The sequence below is a fragment of the Typopeltis vanoorti genome, chromosome 15 (genome assembly GCF_054136105.1).
Source record: "Typopeltis vanoorti isolate ZY-2024b chromosome 15, IOZ_Tvanoo_1.0, whole genome shotgun sequence".
Lineage (NCBI taxonomy): Eukaryota > Metazoa > Arthropoda > Arachnida > Uropygi > Thelyphonidae > Typopeltis > Typopeltis vanoorti.
This window is the reverse complement of record NC_143563.1, coordinates 84,602,909-84,623,029: the sequence shown is the minus strand read 5'-3', so window position 1 is coordinate 84,623,029 and position 20,121 is coordinate 84,602,909. Positions and strand designations below refer to the sequence as shown.

Here is a 20,121-nt window from a genome sequence, read left to right as displayed (position 1 = left end):
TTTATTAACAAAGTGTGTGTGTGTGTGTGTGTGTGTGTAAAAACAAAACATATAAAATAAATTTGTATTAAAACAGTAGTGATCCTTTTACTCACTCACACTTTCATAATCTTAAAATATTGGCATTAAATACAGAAGTTCTGCAAAGGTTTTTTCCTTGGCATCCCTTAAGATGCCAAGGGGAAAACTGTTCAAAACATTACAAATTATATTGATCACTCCATATAAATTGTAATGTTTTGAACATTATTCGTGTAATGGGAAATATACAGGCCAATATATGTGCTCTTAGAGAATATAGAGACAAATGCAAGAATGCTAAAAACTGTGTAAAACTAACTAAACAAAAGTCATGGGAGGACTTTGGCAAGAATATATAAAATAAATATCAAGAAGGTGGCAAAATATTCTGGAGGGTGTTGAAGAAGCTTAGGAATGGAGGAAAGAGTGCTGTAAAAGGAATTAGAGATGATAAAGATGAAATGAAAACGGGAGAAAAAGATATCCTTGAAGTATGGAGTAATTACTTTGAAAAACTGCTAAATGAAACAAGCAGTGATGACAGCACAGTGAAAAAAAAAAACACTGACCAGGCATGCAGTCAGGAATACACATCCATACTCGAAGTAGAAAAAAGCCATCAAAGGCTTGAAATGTGGAAAGGCAGCAGGAGTATTCGACCAGAAATGCTGAAGTATGGTGGTATAAGTCTTACAGTGGCTGCACTGCATAGTTCAGAATGCCTGGACAGAGGGACGAATTCCCAATGAATATAGTAGAGCTCTCATAGTACCTATATGTAAAAAGAGAAATAAAACTGAATGTGAGAATTACAGAGGTATTTCCCTACTGAGTGTTCCTGGCAAGATCTATGCAAGTTTACTTACAAAACGGTTGAGAAGAATGGTGGAAGAAAAGCTTGGTGAAGAATAAGCTGGATTCAGGTCAAATAGAGGCTGTCAGGATCATATCTTCACTTTATGACAAATAGTGGAGAAAGTAAGGGAATATAACAAAGATCTGTATTTAAGTTTTGTCGATTTGGAAAAGGCATATGACAAGATGCCAAGAGAGAAGCTATTCAATATGCTACAGTTATATGGCAGTGCTTCCCAAACTTCTGGATCTCAGGGCCCCCCCTTTGCAAAAATTAAAATATTTCACTGTCCCCCTCGAAAAAAAAATCGTAATAGAGAGATATATTATTATAATATTAATTGTATTTATATTCAATACAAAACATACACAGCGAATATTGCAAAAATCAAATGCATATATTACATTTTTTGCCTCTATCCGTTTGGTTCTGAAGACGATGCGGGCTGTTCTGGTAAAATATGAAATACTGTCTTTTTTTTTTTTTTTCTGCTTCTGATTGTTCGCGGGATTTTTTTTTTTTTTTTATCAGCCACTTATCCATCTCAGGTTTAAATTTTTTAACGTAGAATAGATCAAATAATATCACCACTTACCGATACTGGCACACCACAGATTGATAACATGAAATTAGTGAATATTACCTGAATAAGGGAATCCCTGGACCAGGAAAATTTTTCTCTTTTGTGACTTTTCTCCCTTTATGGTAATTAAGCCTAACGTGAAACAGACAGCAAAGGCAGGTTATTAAAACGTGCATATGATTGGTGCAGTATTAACAAAAGATCGCGCAACCGAAAGATAAAAGCATAGCTGACAATTCAGTTGAAATGCTAACTCTCTTCAACCGAATTCCATATGTGAAACTGCCATAACATTTATTATATATATATATGTATATATTACTTAGTTTTAACACTTTTACGAATTTTAATAGTTTGGTTGAATTTTATTGCTGCCTTGGGAAATCGAACTCACACACATCTAATTAATAACAATAGTTTTTAGTTAGATACTGTGCTTGCCCATGCAACATATGGTTTTGTTTCAGTCAATACAGCATAGTTTCTGTATGAGGGGACATGTGATTCATTAATTAGTGTGTTTTTGTCCCAGTTGTCTCTAATTGCACCATTTGTTGAGAAATATATTACACAGTCTCCACATACCTTATTCACTGGCATAATAAAAGTACTTGTTTTTATTGCCTCTGCAATATAGTGGCTGTTAGGGAGGTGTTGTTTACCACTGCAAGCAGTTACTATCTCCCCACATGAACTTGTTTAAGCTTTTTTTCATGTGTGAAGTATATGCGAAACTTTTATTGGTAACAGAAAACTAGCTCGGATAACAGTGATAATATAAAACGAGTTTTGATATGTATATAAAGTCAATATCAACAGTCCCTGATTACAAACGCGTGATGAAAGGGACAGGAAGATTTGGAGCTTCCCTGGAGAGTATTCAAAGTAAATACAATTAACCACTGCTTTGAAATGAAACATATGAATAAGCAATATTTACTGATATTCATTAAGCACCGAAATACGCAGGAAGCAAAGTTTGTGAACCAACACCAATGTGTGAATTTTTCCATTAAAATATAAAAAATAAGAAAAATGAAATAATAAATAATAAAAGTTAAATACGTTTCTTTTAAAATAAAAAAAATTTACTTAGTCTTAAAACATTTTAAATTTGTGTTCATTATTTCACGGCCCACAGTTTGGGAAGTGCTGGTTATATAGTGTCAATGGGGCATTATATCAAGCAATATTTAGTCTTTATTTGAGTTGTAAGTCAGCAGTTAGAACTGAAGGAAGTACAGGAAGATGGTTTAATGTGAAATCTGGTGTGAGACAAGGATGTACATTATCCCCTCTGTTATTCATTATCTATATGGATCACATTATGAAGGAAAGTGGTATTAAACATGATATCAAAATTGGAGATGTTAATGTCAGCTCTTTGCTTTATGCTGCCGATGTTATACTTCTAAATAAATCCACTACAAGTCTGCAAGATTCTCTGACTAAATTGAATAACTGTTGTAATAGATATATATGGTATGAAGGTCAGCAATGAAAAGACAAAGACAATGAAAATAGGCAGAATCATTGAAAATGTCAACTGTGTTGTGAATGGAGAACCTGTGGAATAAGTAAAACATTTCAGCTACTTCAGAGACCGCAGATATAAGAGTCCTGAGAGAGATTATAGGCATGAACAGATTGCATCAATGGCAATATCATATTAAAATCAAGGCTATTAGGAAAGAACTTGACATTGTCAGCATCCAGGAATGCACTAGCAGAGCTAATCTCAGATGGTATGGTCACTTAAACAGAATGGGCGAAGAAAGATTAGCAAAACAAGTGTTCTCTGCCAGGTTGGCAGCAAAACGACCCAGAGGAAGACCAAGATATAGGTGGATTGATACAGTACAAAGTGCCTTAGACGATAGAAATATAAGATCTGATAATGTTGGAGTCTTGACAAGTAACAGACTGATTTGGAGGAAAATTGTAGATAGGAAGTTAGTAATGATGTAATTTTTTTCATGTAGTACTATCATATCTCTGTACACATCTTGAGGGTCCGTGGCAGGAATTTGATGATGATGATATATAATCTGTAATGAAGTTGTGTAAGTTTACATTTAGAATTGAAAGAATATGCAGAATTCACAACTTACACAACTTCATTACAGAATATATAATCTGTAATTAAGTTGTGCAAGTTTACATTTAGAATTGAAAGAATATGCAGAATACACATAAATTGACAGGAACATAAAAAACAGCAGCAACATTCTCATAAGAAAATCTATAGAGCACATAAAATATGTCAATTGCTAAGGTATGATTTTTAGTGAAGATGACAAGATAAATATCAAAATAGAGAATAGAATAAACAAAGGTGGTATGGTGGGGAGCTATTTAAATAAATTTTGGAATAAGCATGAAATTAGCCAAAATACTAAACTAGTAATATCCAAGACTGTGTTCAAATCAGTTTGAACACAGTCTTGAATATTACTAGTTTAGAAATTGTACTATATTAGAAATAAAACAGCTCATTAGAGACAACAGATCTGAGATTTCTGAGAAAAATTGTGGCATGAACAGATGGCATCAGCTGCAGAATCATATTAAAATGAAGATATTAGAAAGAAAGTTAAGAAACTTCACATTGTAAGTATTCAAAATATGTGAGCAGAGATTAATCCAAGGTGGTTTAGGTCACATAAACAGAATAAGTCAGCATGATAGACAATGGGAAATAAGCCAGAAGAAGAAGCAGATTAAGATGATCATGCAGTTAGTAGTGTTTTAAAGACTGAAATGTAAGATATGAAGTAAATAAGACTTGAAAATTGCAGATTAATATGGAAGGAAATTATTGATAGGAATCTAGTAATAATATAAACTTAATTATGTAGTACTCTCCAAGTATCTTGTAATATCTCGTGTGTGGCACCAATCGTGAATTGATGGTAATATACCAGCAGTATGAAGTGTTTATTCTTCTAGTTAACTCAGTAAAACTAGTTTTTAATGGGAAATTTATGCATTGCAAATCGAAATCCCCCCTCCCCCTAGAAAAAAACAAGGCCTTATCTTGCTCTCTCAATGAGGTGTGGGCCAGTCTGCCTCAGCACCAAGTCATGCATTTGCTGCATGACTTGGTGCTAAGCATGCTACGACATTGTGAGAACTGCATTGCAGTTCGGAGTGGACACATTCCATGCTGATAGTTGTTACTGATGTTATACAAATAACCTCAGTGTAATTAATATATGTGTAGCAGCACAAAACACAACATGAGGGCCTATTGCTTAAACTACAGCAAATAGGGAATATGAAATTGATGATATGGATAAAAGAGTGGTTAATGGAGCAGATCAAGTAGATGGCTGATGACGAATGGTATGCTACAGGACTCTGTACTTGGACCGCTGCTGTTTAATTCGTACATTAAACTGAGTAGGTTAATAGAGATGTAGAGATCCTACAGAATGATTTAGATAGACTGATGGTGTGGACAAAGAATATTCATTTGCTAGTTATGTAGACCACTCACGGTACTAATGTACTATAAGCTTAAAACGTTTCATGAGTGGGAATCACATTAAAAAAAAAACTAGAAAAGTGCAAGATTCTTCTTTGGGCTGAAAAAAGGTTATTATAAATGATATTTTACTGATGTAACTGGATGACAAGAAATTAATAAGATTTGATAAGTGAGTTTTGATAAATTGTTCATACTGCAGAGGTAGTTATTCCTTTTTATAAGACTTCGATACAATCACATAAACACAAATCTGGTGGTCTAATTTCTTGGTAGATGAAATAATGGCAAAGAAGAGCTGGAAGCAAGTAAAGATGTGACAAATTTTTGGAATCCACCCTATGAGGTGGATTGAAAGTTTGTAAGTTACAAACTTTGGCTGTTAGAAAAGAGGGAATACAATAGAAACACGAGTTTTATAAGACTGATGCAGAAAAAAAAGTGTTCACTGCATGGAAAGAGATCAGAGCATTACTCCTGGAAGCTCTGTAATAAAAGTGTTGTTTGCAAGAGCATGAGGTATAAATTTTTTTTTTTTTTTTTTTTTGGGTGGAGAGTAGCAAATGAGTTAAATAGAATGCCAGAGGTTGTTGTGAGTTCTTTGTCAGTGAATGCATTTAAGCATGATAATTATGTGAATAATGGTTAGTGTGAACTTCTTGCAAGGAGTCTATAATATAATAATAGCAATATCAGAAAATTGTTAATATAGTTCATAAAGCAGTTAAGTAAATAACAGGCCAGTTTGTAAAAAAAAAAAAAAAAAAAAAAAAAAAAAAAAAAAAAGTTGACTGAAAAAGAGAATTAAATGAAATTGAAATTCATGTATCTAAAATGTTATGTGGATACTTTACAAGACTAGGAAATGTTGAATTAGGTTAAAAATCTATAATAAATAATGGATTAAAATTATATTATTACTTATTTACTAAGAAAATATTTTTAAGGCAAGTACTATATATTATTATTATTATTTTTTTTTAATTTATTTCTTTTATTTTTTTAAATTATAGATCTGGTCAGTAAAGTGGAGAATCTTGATAGATATCAAGAGAATACATTTCTTCAGCCATTGATGGATAAAATTGAACTTCATAAAGTGGGAATATTGTATTTAAATAATGCAAAGATAGCATTTGAAAACTGGTATGTAAACTCTATGACTTATAATGTTTTGTACTGATTTTTGAGCTTTAATAATTAACTTGCTCTTAATACTTAAAATTAATTCAGGTACATTTTCATATTCCTTTATTATTGCTTTAATTTATATGTGGTGTATTTAACAGATAATAGCATTAGTGTCTGTTTCTTTATATTCTTCATTCAATGTATATGACTATTCTCTTTAGCTATTCCTCCTCTTAACAGCTTTAATCGTATTTAAAAGGGCTGCCTGATCCATAAATTACCATTTGAATGCTTACCTTAAGTCTACCCATACAATTGTACTATAGGTTTACAAAAACCTTTCATGGGTGGGAACCATATAAAAAAAAAATAAATAAATAAAATAAAAATATGTAGCACCTGACTGTGACTACCAGCTCTCTTTTATTTAACTGTTATCTTCAGCTGTCACACCTTTTTTTATTATTATTATTATTATTATTATTATTATTATTATTATTATTATTATTATTATTATTCTTTTTCCATTCTCATTACTTACCTGATTATGAAGGAGGACATTGCAATAGTATGGCATTTTCCGTGTTTACTGTACACATTACAAAGGTATGCTAGCAGGCTGCAAGTTCAAATCTTACCATGTATGTTTGTGATTGTCTTTAAATGAAAGATGAATTTCATTGCCTAGTGTGAACCCACCATCCTGCTTATTGGAGGCCTGAAGTGATGTGTTTGGTCTTTTGAGCAGGGTTACAGTTCTACAAATGTTAAAAGAAAACTTTTATAGTATCTCTCAGCATATAGTGAAGTCTAAATGTAAAATATCTAGTCATTACTTTTAAGTTATTATGCGAGTGTGAAAGTCTCTAAATTTTTATTTTTTCTTCATATTATTAATACATATATTTGTTCACTTTTTTATCTTCAGGGTAAATCAACCAGCCCAGTTTGCATTGCCACAGTGTAAAGTTGAAGAATTTTCACTGGATTATTGGATAAACATGTGGACACTGGCAGCTATAAAAATTAAGAACTTGTAATCCTTAGAATATATAAAAAAACATTAATATAATTTTTTTTAATGAAAAATTGGATGTCTTTTTCATAATTAGCTATTCTTTTAATTGTTCATGTGTTAAACTGTTGAATTTAAATTTGTCTTGTATATAACATTCAAGAGGATTAAAACACAGATTAAATACAAAAAATTTTTTGCTTTGCTTTAAAGCAGAAGTAGGTGGGTCTGATTTTTGATACGATGAATGCAAATATCAGCTTAATTTTCCCATCTATCTCCCAGCTGTTCAGAAATAAAAATTTTGTTGATAGACTACTTTTTTTTTTTTTTTTTCAAATAATAATAACAATAATTACAAAGGCACATTAAGCCTAGGCACAAAATGCCCAGTAAAGACATATTAACATGAGTAACAAAACAGACAATGATGTGCAATAAAATTTGCATTGATAATATAGTTACATTTTAACATTTGTATTGGAAATCACACAACTAATATTTAATATTAAAGAGAAATGGCTATTTTTTTTTTTCCAAGTTTAAAAAAAAACGTGTTAGCATACTTACAGTATTTATTGTGTATACTTAGTATCATTAACATATATTTTCTGTTATTGCAAACATGCAGTACAAAGTACATTCATTATTTGAATAAATATACATATATATACATAACTACTAGCAGTGGTGTTAGTAGCAACAACAACAACAATAATAATTTATTATTATCATTACTAATAATATTTTGTTATTATTATGTGACGCCTCCAGGGAGTCGAAAGACTCATCGAGGGAAGGAATCTATTCTACATCTCTCTCTCTACCACTCAATCCACCAACTGCAACTACACCAACACCATCACTACTATTTCCACGGACAATCACAAACATCCATGCCCACGACAGGATTCCAACTCGCAGCCTTTTGGCTGGAGAGTGGACGCTAACCGCTCGGCCAACCAGGCTGGCAAATTGAGCATTTACTTATAGAAAAAGTAAATGCTAAGTTCATGGTTACACAGCCAAATTCTATCAACCATACATATGCCTGCTCTTGCTCTTCATAACAACATAATCATTGGATAAACAAGTCTGTCATTAGCATGTCACATAATGCAATGATGTGATCTTGCCCTGGAGGATGTCAGCTGACTCAATGTAGCTACTCGGTGCTGCTGACTTTTGCTGAAGAAAGTGTCTTAAGAAAACTGGATGATAAAAAAAATATGGATGTCATTTTTGTATTCTGTGTATGTATATGCATAATGATTTTAAAATCATCTACTACATTTTAAGACCATCTAATTGTCTAAAGGATGGGATATTAAAATAGTACTACATGAAAAGATTAAATCATTACTAACTTCCTATTTTCAGAGATCATATACTACCTTAGTCAGCTGCCTCTGGATCCTTTCCAGCATCTCTTTGTCCTTTTGAAAATCAAGTGACCAAGCACAGTAGTCCATGTGTTACCTATACATACAATGGAACAAGAATCTCCTTATTACTACAAGTTGGTGTGCTTCACATAATTCCCAGAATTGTTGTGTTGTCCTCACAGTTTTGGCAATGTGTCCCCTAAATTTCAGATCCTTATCCATTATCACCCTAAGATTATGCTACCGCTTAACCACATGCGAATTATGGATTCAGTATATACATGCATTAGTGAATACAAATATATTTGTAAATTATCTTATCATATAACAAAACATATTCCTCATTAATGAAATTTACATTCATATATAAAACTAAAAAATGAGTATAAGCGAAACGGGAGATTTTTACACTTTTAAGGCAGCAATACATTCTTACTGTGTTTATGAAAGCAGGACATATCATGGAAAGGTGGGGATGACTTGGCTGATACAGACTATATATTGCTCAGTCACCAGCCCTTAGTGGCATTTGAAAGTGAAATCATTCTGAATATGGAAGGAGGAGGGTTGTCTCTTATTTTTTCAAACAGTTCCAAAAAAAAAAAAAAAAAATCGAATTTCAGAAGAAAAGAGGGCTTCCACTTATCAGCATCCATAGTACTTCAAAATAACCATTAAGAAGAAATTATAAATTGATAATATTCAAGAAGATAAATTTCTTTGTAATATATCTGGAAAGATAGTTTTGAATCTCTGCAATGGTATGTTCCTGAACTTGTTTAAAAAAAGAGAGAGAGAGGGAGGATGCTTTTTGCAAGAAACCTACTCACTGCTTCAAACTTATTGCATTAGATCATCGTTTGAATACTTTATTAGTATAAGTCACTACTCTACTTATTATTGACTTCACTCAACTGGAAGAAAAGTGCCTAGTTTAGTCTTTAGATCAATGAACTAGATTGATTCTTACTTACACTCTCATTACTGAATGAACAATAAGTTTATAACCTTTCATAAATTGGATTAACAAAAATGAGTATTTTTTTGCTGTTTCAGGTAGCTTTGTTTGTGTAATTCCCTTACATTAGAACTAGTTACGTTACCTTACCCTCACTTAGTGTCTAATGTCAACTATGTTAAGCAAGTGACAATGTTAGCTACATAAATGTTTGTGTAATTCCCTTACATTAGAACTAGTTACGTTACCTTACCCTCACTTAGTGTCTAATGTCAACTATGTTAAGCAAGTGACAATGTTAGCTACATAAATGTTTAATGCCTGTTATTACATTTATGTCCCCTTCGTGCTATCTCAGGCTGCTAATGCAGAAACAAAAATTGAGCCAGCTATTTTGTAATGGAACAAGGATTATCAAAGTTAAATCTACTATTCTGCTATTCCATCACTTTCTTTCTAGTAGCATATTATGAATATCGAATAAGTAAGTATACGTATGTCCATGCAGTTATTCTAGTGGCTATGCGCTTCACAACCATATGTCTGGGAAAGGAGTGTCCTGGGTTCGATTCCCATTGCCGATGTGAGGAGCTTATGGATCTTTCTCAGACATAACCAAGTTAGCCTGTCTTGGATGGGGATAGCAGGGTTTTTTCCCCCTACAAGCAGGCAAACCAGCCCTGTGAATACATGCAGCTACAGCCTTAGAATATACTGGGAGGCATAGGGCTAGTCACCGTATCCTCAGGACGGATACAACTTAGAAGGGCTTAAGATAGCTCTGTAACAAGCCAGTAGACCTAACATGTAGAAGGGAGAAGAAGTATATTTACAGGAGAAAGGATCAGATGAATATAAGATACGTAGGAATGCAGAATGAAATTGTACCTTACAATTTTAATGACTTGAAATGTCAATAATTTTATCATTAGCACACAATATTTTAATAAAATTCTGGTATCTGACTCAATGAGAAGAAAAAAGGCTTATCTGATGGTCATATCTGTCGGACCTCCCTCTACCTCACCTGTTCCCTACATAACTTTTGTGTCTATGATTTTCATATATTACTGGAAAAGAAATTAAAGGAAACTGCCCTAGTCATCTCTTTTTAACACTTCCAATTGATCTTTGAAACCCAATTGAGTTTCACTGATGAAAACAGTTCAATGGTTCATGTATTAACTTTTGAACTAATGTTTTTTTTAGAAACTTTACCTGATTACTAAATTTAAAGTGAATGAAGAATCATGGATGATTACTAAGATATTTTTCTTAATAGAACTGGCTGGGTGATAATCAGCAGACTGTGATTTCAAATCCCACCTCAGATATGAATGTTGGTGAAAGGTTTCAGATGGTAGACGACTTGTATCATTGACTACCTAAAAGTGCTCTCCTAAAAGAGGATAGGAAATGGATTATCTAAACCTCGGCCTACCTGCGGTACTTATAAAATAGGTTTATAAAACCTCGTGGCTGGAATTCACATTTAAAAAAAAAAAGGTTTGTAACAAAAATTGTTTAATTAAAAAAGACAGGAATATAGGATTGCAGATTTTAGCTATATAATCAGAATTCTGGGTTTTAGCATTTACTTGCAATGTTTAAGGTATTTTGCAAGCTCTGTGCTTTTCTTAAACTTATAATAAACATGAAATTATATGCTTGTTTTAATTTTGACCTAAACATAGGCAAACAGTTTGGTCTTGAAGTATCATCACGATTAGGACTTCACATTAGTTGCATTAGCCCATAATGCTCAATACACATCATCCTTTCAGACATGTATATTGATGTGCATTATTGGAAGCAGGTACTGATTTCAACCTCTATCAAGGTCTCATCTGTGGGAGCTAGATACAAGAAGATGCTGAGGTTAAGTGCAGAAGTCACTACCTGTAGCATAATGCATAGCCCATATACATAGATTCTGTGTGTTGAGGCTTAAGTGCTGTGAAGAATTCATGTTAGAGGTTTAATGGAATATTAACAGCACTGAGAAAGAATTAAAACTAATTTTAATACTTCCAATATTTCGTCTCCGTCACAGAGACATCTTCGGGGATTACAAAAACTTTTTGTAGCAACACACACACAAATACAATACAAAGTGAAAACTAAAGTGCTATCTAGGTGGTGTGCCCTCTATGGGCATTTGCAACAGCACTGAGAAAGGATTAAAACTAATCTATGGGCAAAAGCCCACAGAGGGCCCACCACTTAGATAGGACTTTAGTTTCACCTTGTATTGTATTTGTGTGTGTGTTGTTGCAAAAAGTTTTTGTAATCCCCGAAGATGTCTCTGTGACCTTGACGAAATATTGGAAGTATTAAAATTAGTTTTAATTCTTTCTCAGTACTGTTAATATTCCGTTAAACCTCTAACATGAATACATAGATTCTCTTAGCAAGCAATTCTCTGCAGAATGCGATAACGTTTTCAATCAATCAACAAGTATTGGCATTGCTTGTTGCGTGATTGAAAAACATTGTCCATCATGTTGCCTTCCTCTAATCCACCTACACAAGGTTTCCTAGTAGCACTTGATATCATTTATCCTTGTTTCTTGCTACTTGAGCTAAAATTTCAACCATAGCCATTGTGTTCATTTTAAGTCACTGGGAACAATAATAGATCACTTTGACAAACGAAACAATATCTGTCCGCATTGTATTTACCACATGCATCCAGTATTTTGATGGTTTTTCATGTGATATAACAAAAATTAGCTTTCATTTCTTTTGTTGTTTAGAGTTAGTCTTATGATTTTTACATGCTACTGTTTTTATTTTTATACACTAAACTTTGCAAAAAAAAAAGATGCATTCTCCCAAAGAATGTAATATCTTCATTCATCTGACCTTGAAAACCATAGATCCACATTTTTCATTGACATGGAACGAATGAAAACGCTTTTACTTTATTTGATATAAGTGTGAATAATACATAAAATACGTGTTTTTTTTTTTTTTTAATTATTTAATTTTTCTCCACTCACGTTCCTAACAATTAATTGACTAATCACATGACCAGCTAGCACAATGTTCTAGCTGAAAGTCTCTTACCCCTGTATATATCGTTTCGCTGCAGTACTTACATGTACTCCTGGATTTTAATTTAAACCTTTGTATCGCTAATTACCGATTTAATTGAACCGACCAAGTTTTCATTTACAGTGTTAATATGATGTTCGGTCTTAACTCACGTTTAAGTTGAAATTGAACACGATTTCTGTGTGGTCGTTTTGCTCTTATTGTTGCGCTTGCATTCGATGTCCGTTTTTGCTAAATTTAAAAGGAAAAAAAAAGTTCAAGCTCTGGCAGAAATGATATGGATTTGTCAATCTTAGGTGGGATTTTTATCCCCCGATTTGAATTCAGTATTGTGAAACTTTATATGTAGTATTTCGTTGGTTAGAGTAAACGGATAAATTTATAAATAACTTTTTTAAAATTCGGATAGTATACTGTATAAGGCGATCGTTAACACCTGCTCAACAAAAAGAAAGAAAAGACTTAAACGTTACAAAGAAGTCGATCTCTCGATGCTCTTACGAACTTGTCCCCAAATGCCCTGCGCACTCTTTGTTCAATGATTAGTTCGCACTACATACGTTAGCGGAGTGGGAAATGTTAATTCTGTGGTTCGTTGTTCGCACACGGCATTCGCTGTTATATCGCCTTTTCACACCCGTACCGTGCAGGCGACCATCCGTGAACATTGTTTTCGCTTCCTCTTTTTCCACTTCACACGAATTTGCAGACGAAATTAATTTAGAGATAAGGCATGTCATTGGTATGTGCGTTTTCTTCTTGACCAATTATTCACGCCAATAGGATGGCAAGTGGTTTGGCTATCAAAACTCCTCCACCGAATGTCAATCGTGGACCGTTCAAACCATCTCTGACACAAGCATTAAGTACAGACGCTCTCTCTCACTGTGGCTTTGTTACGCTTCGTAACAAACGTCATCGATAGGCACGTCAACAGTGTAGTAACATGTAGCGCTTACATTTCAGAGGGAACTTGGTGGGCGCGATACATGCTGTGCATTCACAGATGTTTGCCTGTCCGCTACGGGTGTGAGGCGATAACGGCAGATGCCGTGTGCGAACAACGAACCGCAGCCGATGTCCAAATCAAATAGCTTTCTGTCAGCTCTTGTCGAGTGGCCGACCGTGAATGCAGACAACCAGTTGCTCGAGATGGAAGTCGTGTTCGAAACGTTCTCAGCTTTCAAGAAAAGTCCTCGTTCAAAGAGTTCTCACAGGAACTTGGAAACTGCTTTTCCTCCGCTCCGATCCTTCACAAGTTTTCACGTGGAAAGCGCCGTCGGTGGAATGTGATGCGTATTGTGTCGTTGCCACGTGCAACAATACAACACGCTTACGTTCCTTACGCTGTTGGTGAGCACGGGAATCTCCTCTCATGAATTGAATACATTTCGCACGTGACGCCTGTTGTAACGTTCTGTATGCACGTGTAAAATCTGGTAAGAATGACCTCTTTCTGCATCCCCCTATAGTGATGTGTGTCGCTGTTTAAGGCTAATCGAAATGCAAAAGTATTTCAGCATCCTCTTATTGCGATGTCTGGTTATACAGACTTCACTCAATCAAAAAAATATCAAATGAAAAAACAATCATAATCGGACATAACATTTAACATCCTATCATTCAGTGTTAACAAAAAACAGCATCACATTCCCATTCTCCCTTCTGATGAAACCATCGATATATGAACTATTCAGAACCTCTATGTCTACACTTTGTTTATTTTCAAAGATTGTGACCTTTTGATGTCGTTTTGTTATTGTTTCAGACTTCATGTCCGTACCCAGTTTTTTCAATGCTGAAGCAGATCACGTTTTCAGATTTTTAATTCTGATTAATTTATGGTGCTGCTTTAAATAACTGAACTAAGACCGTCGAACTTAATACAAGTAATTAAAATTGTTTAAGGAAAAGAAATATCAGCAATAAAGATATGTCATATAATAAGTCATGCATTTATACTAAAATAATAAATTCAGGCATTATTAGAATTTTAAATTCAATTAATATTTATTAAATGAATAGTTCGTTTTCAGGTCTTGATTCTTGAAGATTAAATTATTTTCTTGAATTCCAAAAACCATATGTAAAGCAAATATTTTATATTAAAATTTATCTGGTTCTGCTTAATATTCTAGAATTTTCCAGATTTATACAAATCGTACATATTTAAAAAAATATAATAATTCCGTAAACACTATAAGATGCTACTGTACCTTACTTTATTGACTTTTTTTTTTCCGATTGGGCGCTGTCATAACATTTGCGAGGAATTTTTTTCCCCCTTCAATCGAAAGAAATACGTCTGAATCCCTTCTATAACTCCAGGAATCGTTATCAATTGAAGATTGTTCAACAGAAGTTAACTTCCTCCCACGAAACAGACAAATCTGGAGAACATGATTAAAGAAACCATGGAAGACGGCATTGCTCTGTTTTACCACGGACAGATCACAGCCCATTTGGGGACAATAATCCAAGAGATATAAGCTAGAAATTGTAAAACCTGAGAACGCAACCTACCTTCTTTCAATCCCTGAAATGTGTTAGGTTTTCAACTCATTGAATACTTAAAGCATTACATAAGTTCTGTAATCAAGTTTTCCAGAGAACTCAATGCCACCTTCTCAGGTAGTTAAGGTCAGAAAATGTGGCCAAATATCCTATACGGTTGTCGCTACGACAATGTCAGTAATCTCTACAAAATCCTGTTTTCCTCTCCAGAAAAGTAGAAGAAAAAATAATTTTTGGAGGGTAGGTTTCATATGATTGAAGAAAACTGCTTTCTTTTAAGAAGCTTAATCATGCTATCAGACGCGGGCAAGGTAAAAGGATTCGCGAAAAAACTTAATCCAAAGGAAGAATATATATATATATACAGGGTGTTCGGGATAAATTTGACAGTTTCGTAAGGAAAAAGAAAATCTTCTTTGTATCTATTAAATTTAATGAATTGACAAAAAAACATTACAGGCAGAGTTAATTACAATACTATCAACAAGATTTACTCAAAATAACCACCATTAGCATCGATCACAGCTTCAATTCTGCTTCGGAACCTCGAACAAGCTGATGCTACAGTCTCCCTGGGAAGGGCCGCAAAAACTGTTTTAATTTTATCCATTAACTGGGCTTTTGTATTACTGGAAGTGCGATTGGTGTCTTTTTCAACTGCGCCCCATACAAAATAATCCATGGGGTTAAGGTCTGGGGAGTTTGGAGGCCAAACATTTGGACTGGTGAAGTCGTAGAAATTTTCAGACAACCATTTTTGACTTTTCCCAGAGGTGTGGCAAGGGGCCGAATCCTGCTGCCATACATACGGCCTACCATTGGCTACCCTTGTTATCCAGGGCTTGACTACAGTTAGCAACTCCACGAACAAAGCCCGAATTCCAATGCCAGGGTTCTTCAACACCTGTTCCTGCAGATTTGCGAGGAATTCTGCTGTACGAACGCAACCAGATCGTCTGCTAGGGATCTTTCTTCTTGCTACATCCTCGTAGTCACCATTGCAAGTCTCTAGTTCATGCCTGATTGTTTTTACTGTATTCAGGGAGCATTGGGCAGCAGTCGTAATATCCTTATTTTGATGGCGGGCACGAATCGTCATGATACAAGTTATTCTCTTCCATGATTCAGGTGGGTTCCAGCTATCCATCCTTTCTGACATCTTGTATATGAATGAAGAAGGGTCCAAACTTTTAAATGAAGAGAAGTGTGTGTTAATACATGTAACTTACGGAAAAATATAATTAATTATAAATATGTCAAATTTATCCCGAACACCCTGTATATGTTCATATTTTTTACTGACTGAATTTCGAGAATTAGGCAAACGATTAATTTTATTTAACACACAACATGTTTCGTCGGAAAGCCGACTTCTTCAGGCTGTGAGAACATTAAAAGCAAACAAAAAACACCATGAAGAAACATTGTACCACTATAAAACCGATTATAAACTACAGTTAAGTTTGAACTGAAGCTACAGTCCGGGCTAAAGTTCTATTGTTAGGCATCTGCGAGCGTGTGACTTCACGAGTGCGCTAGTATCTAATAGCAGAGCTAAATGAGTCTGGGAAATTATAACCAAGGTTACTGTTTATGTGAGTCCAGGACAATTTCTTTAGACTCAACTATGCGGCGTTCTACCTCGTCGAGGCATATATGAAGGTTTGATGTTGTGGTCAGTTTATCTCATGTTGGTGGCCTTCACTATTTGTGTTCACTGAGAACAGGACATGGCTTGAGAGGGTGCTTGCTCTGATTCTGTTGTAAGCAATGTCCCTTTCATGTTTCCTCGAGACGTAGGAGGATGGACTTCTCTTTATATATATATATATATATATATATATATATATATACTCTATATAAAATGATAAGCTAAAATTGGAAACGGATGTGACGTCGGCTTGAAACGGATGTGGGCCGTGACGTTTTTTGTAACGTTTTTGTCAAGTTATTTGAAACGTTTTGAAACTCAGGGGCTACCCTGAGTGTCGAGTCATCGGAATTCAAGGAGAACCGGCCTATCAGTCCGGAACACTGGGGGGCGCCAAGGGATAGCCCCCTTTTGAAGACTTGACATTCAGGGGCTACCCTGACTGTCGAATCTTCAAAATTCGAGTCATCAGAATTCAAGGAGAACCGGCCTACCAGTCCGCATCACGGGGGGGGGGGGCACCGTTTATGTTTATATATAAACATAAGCGTCTGTTTATATATTATATATATACTAGGGGGTGGAGCTCCCTAGTATGTATATAATATATAAACAGAACAGAATATGAACAAAAACAGAAGCATTGAATATGTTTGGAATGCTGGGAAATATAAATCACATTGAGATATCTCTTCACAAGCCAGCAAGCGGTTCTCCGATGTATCTAACTATCTCGAGTATGTTTAATCCCTTGCATAAAAATATCCTGATAATAATGAAGTTCTACACTTGAAACGTAAAATTCCCAAGATTTCGATAAATTGTCATCGGTCGTCTCCCGATTCATAAAAATAGTAACATTTTACAAAATTCCTTTAAACAGAATGAACATATTTCAACCAGAACTCTTTTAGAGGTCGGTCTTTTTGGTTAACAGCCAAGGAAATAACCGATGAATTAGACAAAGAAAGTGTAAAAACTTTGGAAACTTCTTTTAACTGTCAGGCTTGGTCAAAGAAAACGCCAATTCTCTGCTGGCTTCACATAAAAGAGAAATTCTTGCTTTTGCCCGACGGGAAAATGTGAATAACGAAGACGTTTTGACTAAAACTTTTGATTGTATTGCTGGCCATAAGAAACGGATTATTAAAACTTACGAATCGAAAATAAGAGCTGAGATTAACTGACAATATCTTCATTAAAAAGTTTAATTACTCATTATATTAAAAAATGAGCCTAATTAGCTAATTCAGTTTCGACGATGTCCTTTGGTTGGACAGAGCTGGATTCAAATCCCGTCTAGAACACGAAGAACCTTTATCAAGCCTTTTAAACTGAAGTTTAAAAGGCTGAGTTAGCCGGTCTCATACGGTAGTGGACGGTTTTGTCTGCCGGAAACAATGGTTTTTCATGGACCAACCAGCCAGAATACAAGCAATATACAGACATAAGATACTAGCGGAGTAAGGATTAACTCAACCTATTCCATCAGATCTAGTTTCGAAAACCTGATATGTTTACGAATAAGCGTAAAACAAGAAAGTGGGAAGGATTTTTAAAAAAAAAAATGCGAAAAAAAATGTATGCAAAAACTGCAAAAGACGTTTTGATCAATAATCGACGGCATAATACTATTTAGTCCTAAAGTATATATAGTTCCACCGATCTAATATCGCCATTTCGAACTATCAAAATTAGTGAGGGGCGCAAATCCAGAAATCTCGAAAAAGACATAAGTTTGATTCTAGTTGCGGAGTAGAAGTTTTTTTCTAAGCCTTTCCCTGGTTAGTCGATCTCTGGCTGGATCTTTTTTGGATGTTTAATTCCAAATGAACTCCAGCAATAAGGATCTTCATTATACGTGCTCATCTGATAAACAGAACTGAAGAATGGATGAATCGGTTTTTGATGAAATTTAATAAATAAATATTTGAGAGACTATTGTTGAGTATTTTTTAATTTTTTTAAAAAATTAGATATTGAAAATTACCATATTTTACAGACAAAAATACAGTTGGTGGTGTTGGAGGGTAGATGGCGTTGAGTGCCGGCGGTAGTAGTAGTTGGCGGGGAAACTGTGAGTTGTGTGTCCGCCCACGACTGATATAATAATAATAATTTTATTCGAACACCAAATCACATTTTTTCACTACGCGAATAGCGTCGATTAAGTACCAGTCTTTCAGAAAACTACATTAAAACTGCAAACTTACCTACAGCGTGACGTCTATTTCCATCCCCAAGCTGGTTCTTATTTAAAATGTATTTAAGGAAACTAATGCAGTTAAAAAAAAATCTAGTAATCCGTATGAGCTCACATTTCGCATTCAAAATACGTAATTGAAATTTTGCTCTTTTGAATTTCAAAATTTTAAATGTTTTTTTTTATTATTATTTGTATGTTTTAATTTTTTTTCTATCTTCTAAATATTTTGATTTTTTTTTCTGTTTTCTCGATATTTTATGGAATTTCACGGATTATTTTAAGCGTTTATTTCTGTAAAATTTAATTTTCAACCTACCCGTCACATACTATGCAGCCTCCATACGTTTATAAATTAGTAAAATTTAGTTAAAAGTATTTTTAAAAAATTAGAAAATATTTTAAATATGCTTTCAAAAATACACTCATATGTTTTTTTTTTCATTTTTTTTTCTTTTAATATTTTTTCTACATAGCAGCCAAAAGATTTAAAAAGCAAACATAAGAGGTCTGCATTTATTTATTTTATTTTTATTTATTTATTTTTGGGGGGATCTCTTAAATAAAATGACGTTACTCCGTACAATTTTATTGGGTATACTCTTATTGTGTGAGGCGTGTAAAAATTAATGTGAATTCAATGTGTGCGTATAGCTAATTAAAAAATAAAATATCAAATTCCTTAAGTTTTTGAAGAAAATTAAATTATAATACAACCACAGAATGAGTGAAATTAAATGAATTATTTTTTTTACTGAAAAATTCATTCCAACAATGAAATGATATTAAAAAAAAAATTATGGTAAACTGATTGAATGTTTTCAGACATAAAGCAAAAACTCGAATTTAATTTATTATTATTATTATTATTATTCCTGATACCTCCAAGGAATCCGGACTCATCGCGGGAGGACACCTACAACTGTCTCAACCACTACACCGAACCTCTACTACGAATCATCTCCATTAACCGATCTACCGCCCACCTCCACCACCACAACTAGTATTTTTCGTCTGTAAATTGCGTGTGTTCTGAAGGGCCGATTTGTCTGTATTTAATTTAATAAAATTAAGTGATTATTTCAAAAGATATATTTCGGTGATTACACCATATTTTTTATTATTCAGTTATACAAAATACTGAAATAATAGTTCCCGACAAGTTTCGTAAATCGTAGGATTTACATCATCAAAGGGTAAATAGTATAACTTAAAGTTTAAACAGGAGAATTAATAAATACAAATCATAACGTCTGGCTA

General features: G+C 34.0%; 1 protein-coding gene across 4 annotated transcripts in view; it reads left to right on the top strand.

The window, feature by feature from the left end:
* The window catches only part of LOC150098944 (uncharacterized), a 139,375-nt gene extending 131,866 nt beyond the window's left edge, over nt 1-7,509 (top strand). For all 4 annotated transcript variants that reach the window (XM_090405425.1, XM_090405429.1, XM_090405426.1 and 1 more), the window contains 2 exons: nt 5,961-6,093; nt 7,007-7,509. In XM_090405425.1, the coding sequence (XP_090261551.1) occupies nt 5,961-6,093; nt 7,007-7,118 (245 nt within the window). In that variant the 3' untranslated portion in view covers nt 7,119-7,509. The remainder of the gene's footprint in view (nt 1-5,960; nt 6,094-7,006) is intronic.
* The last annotated feature ends 12,612 nt before the right edge of the window (nt 7,510-20,121 follow it).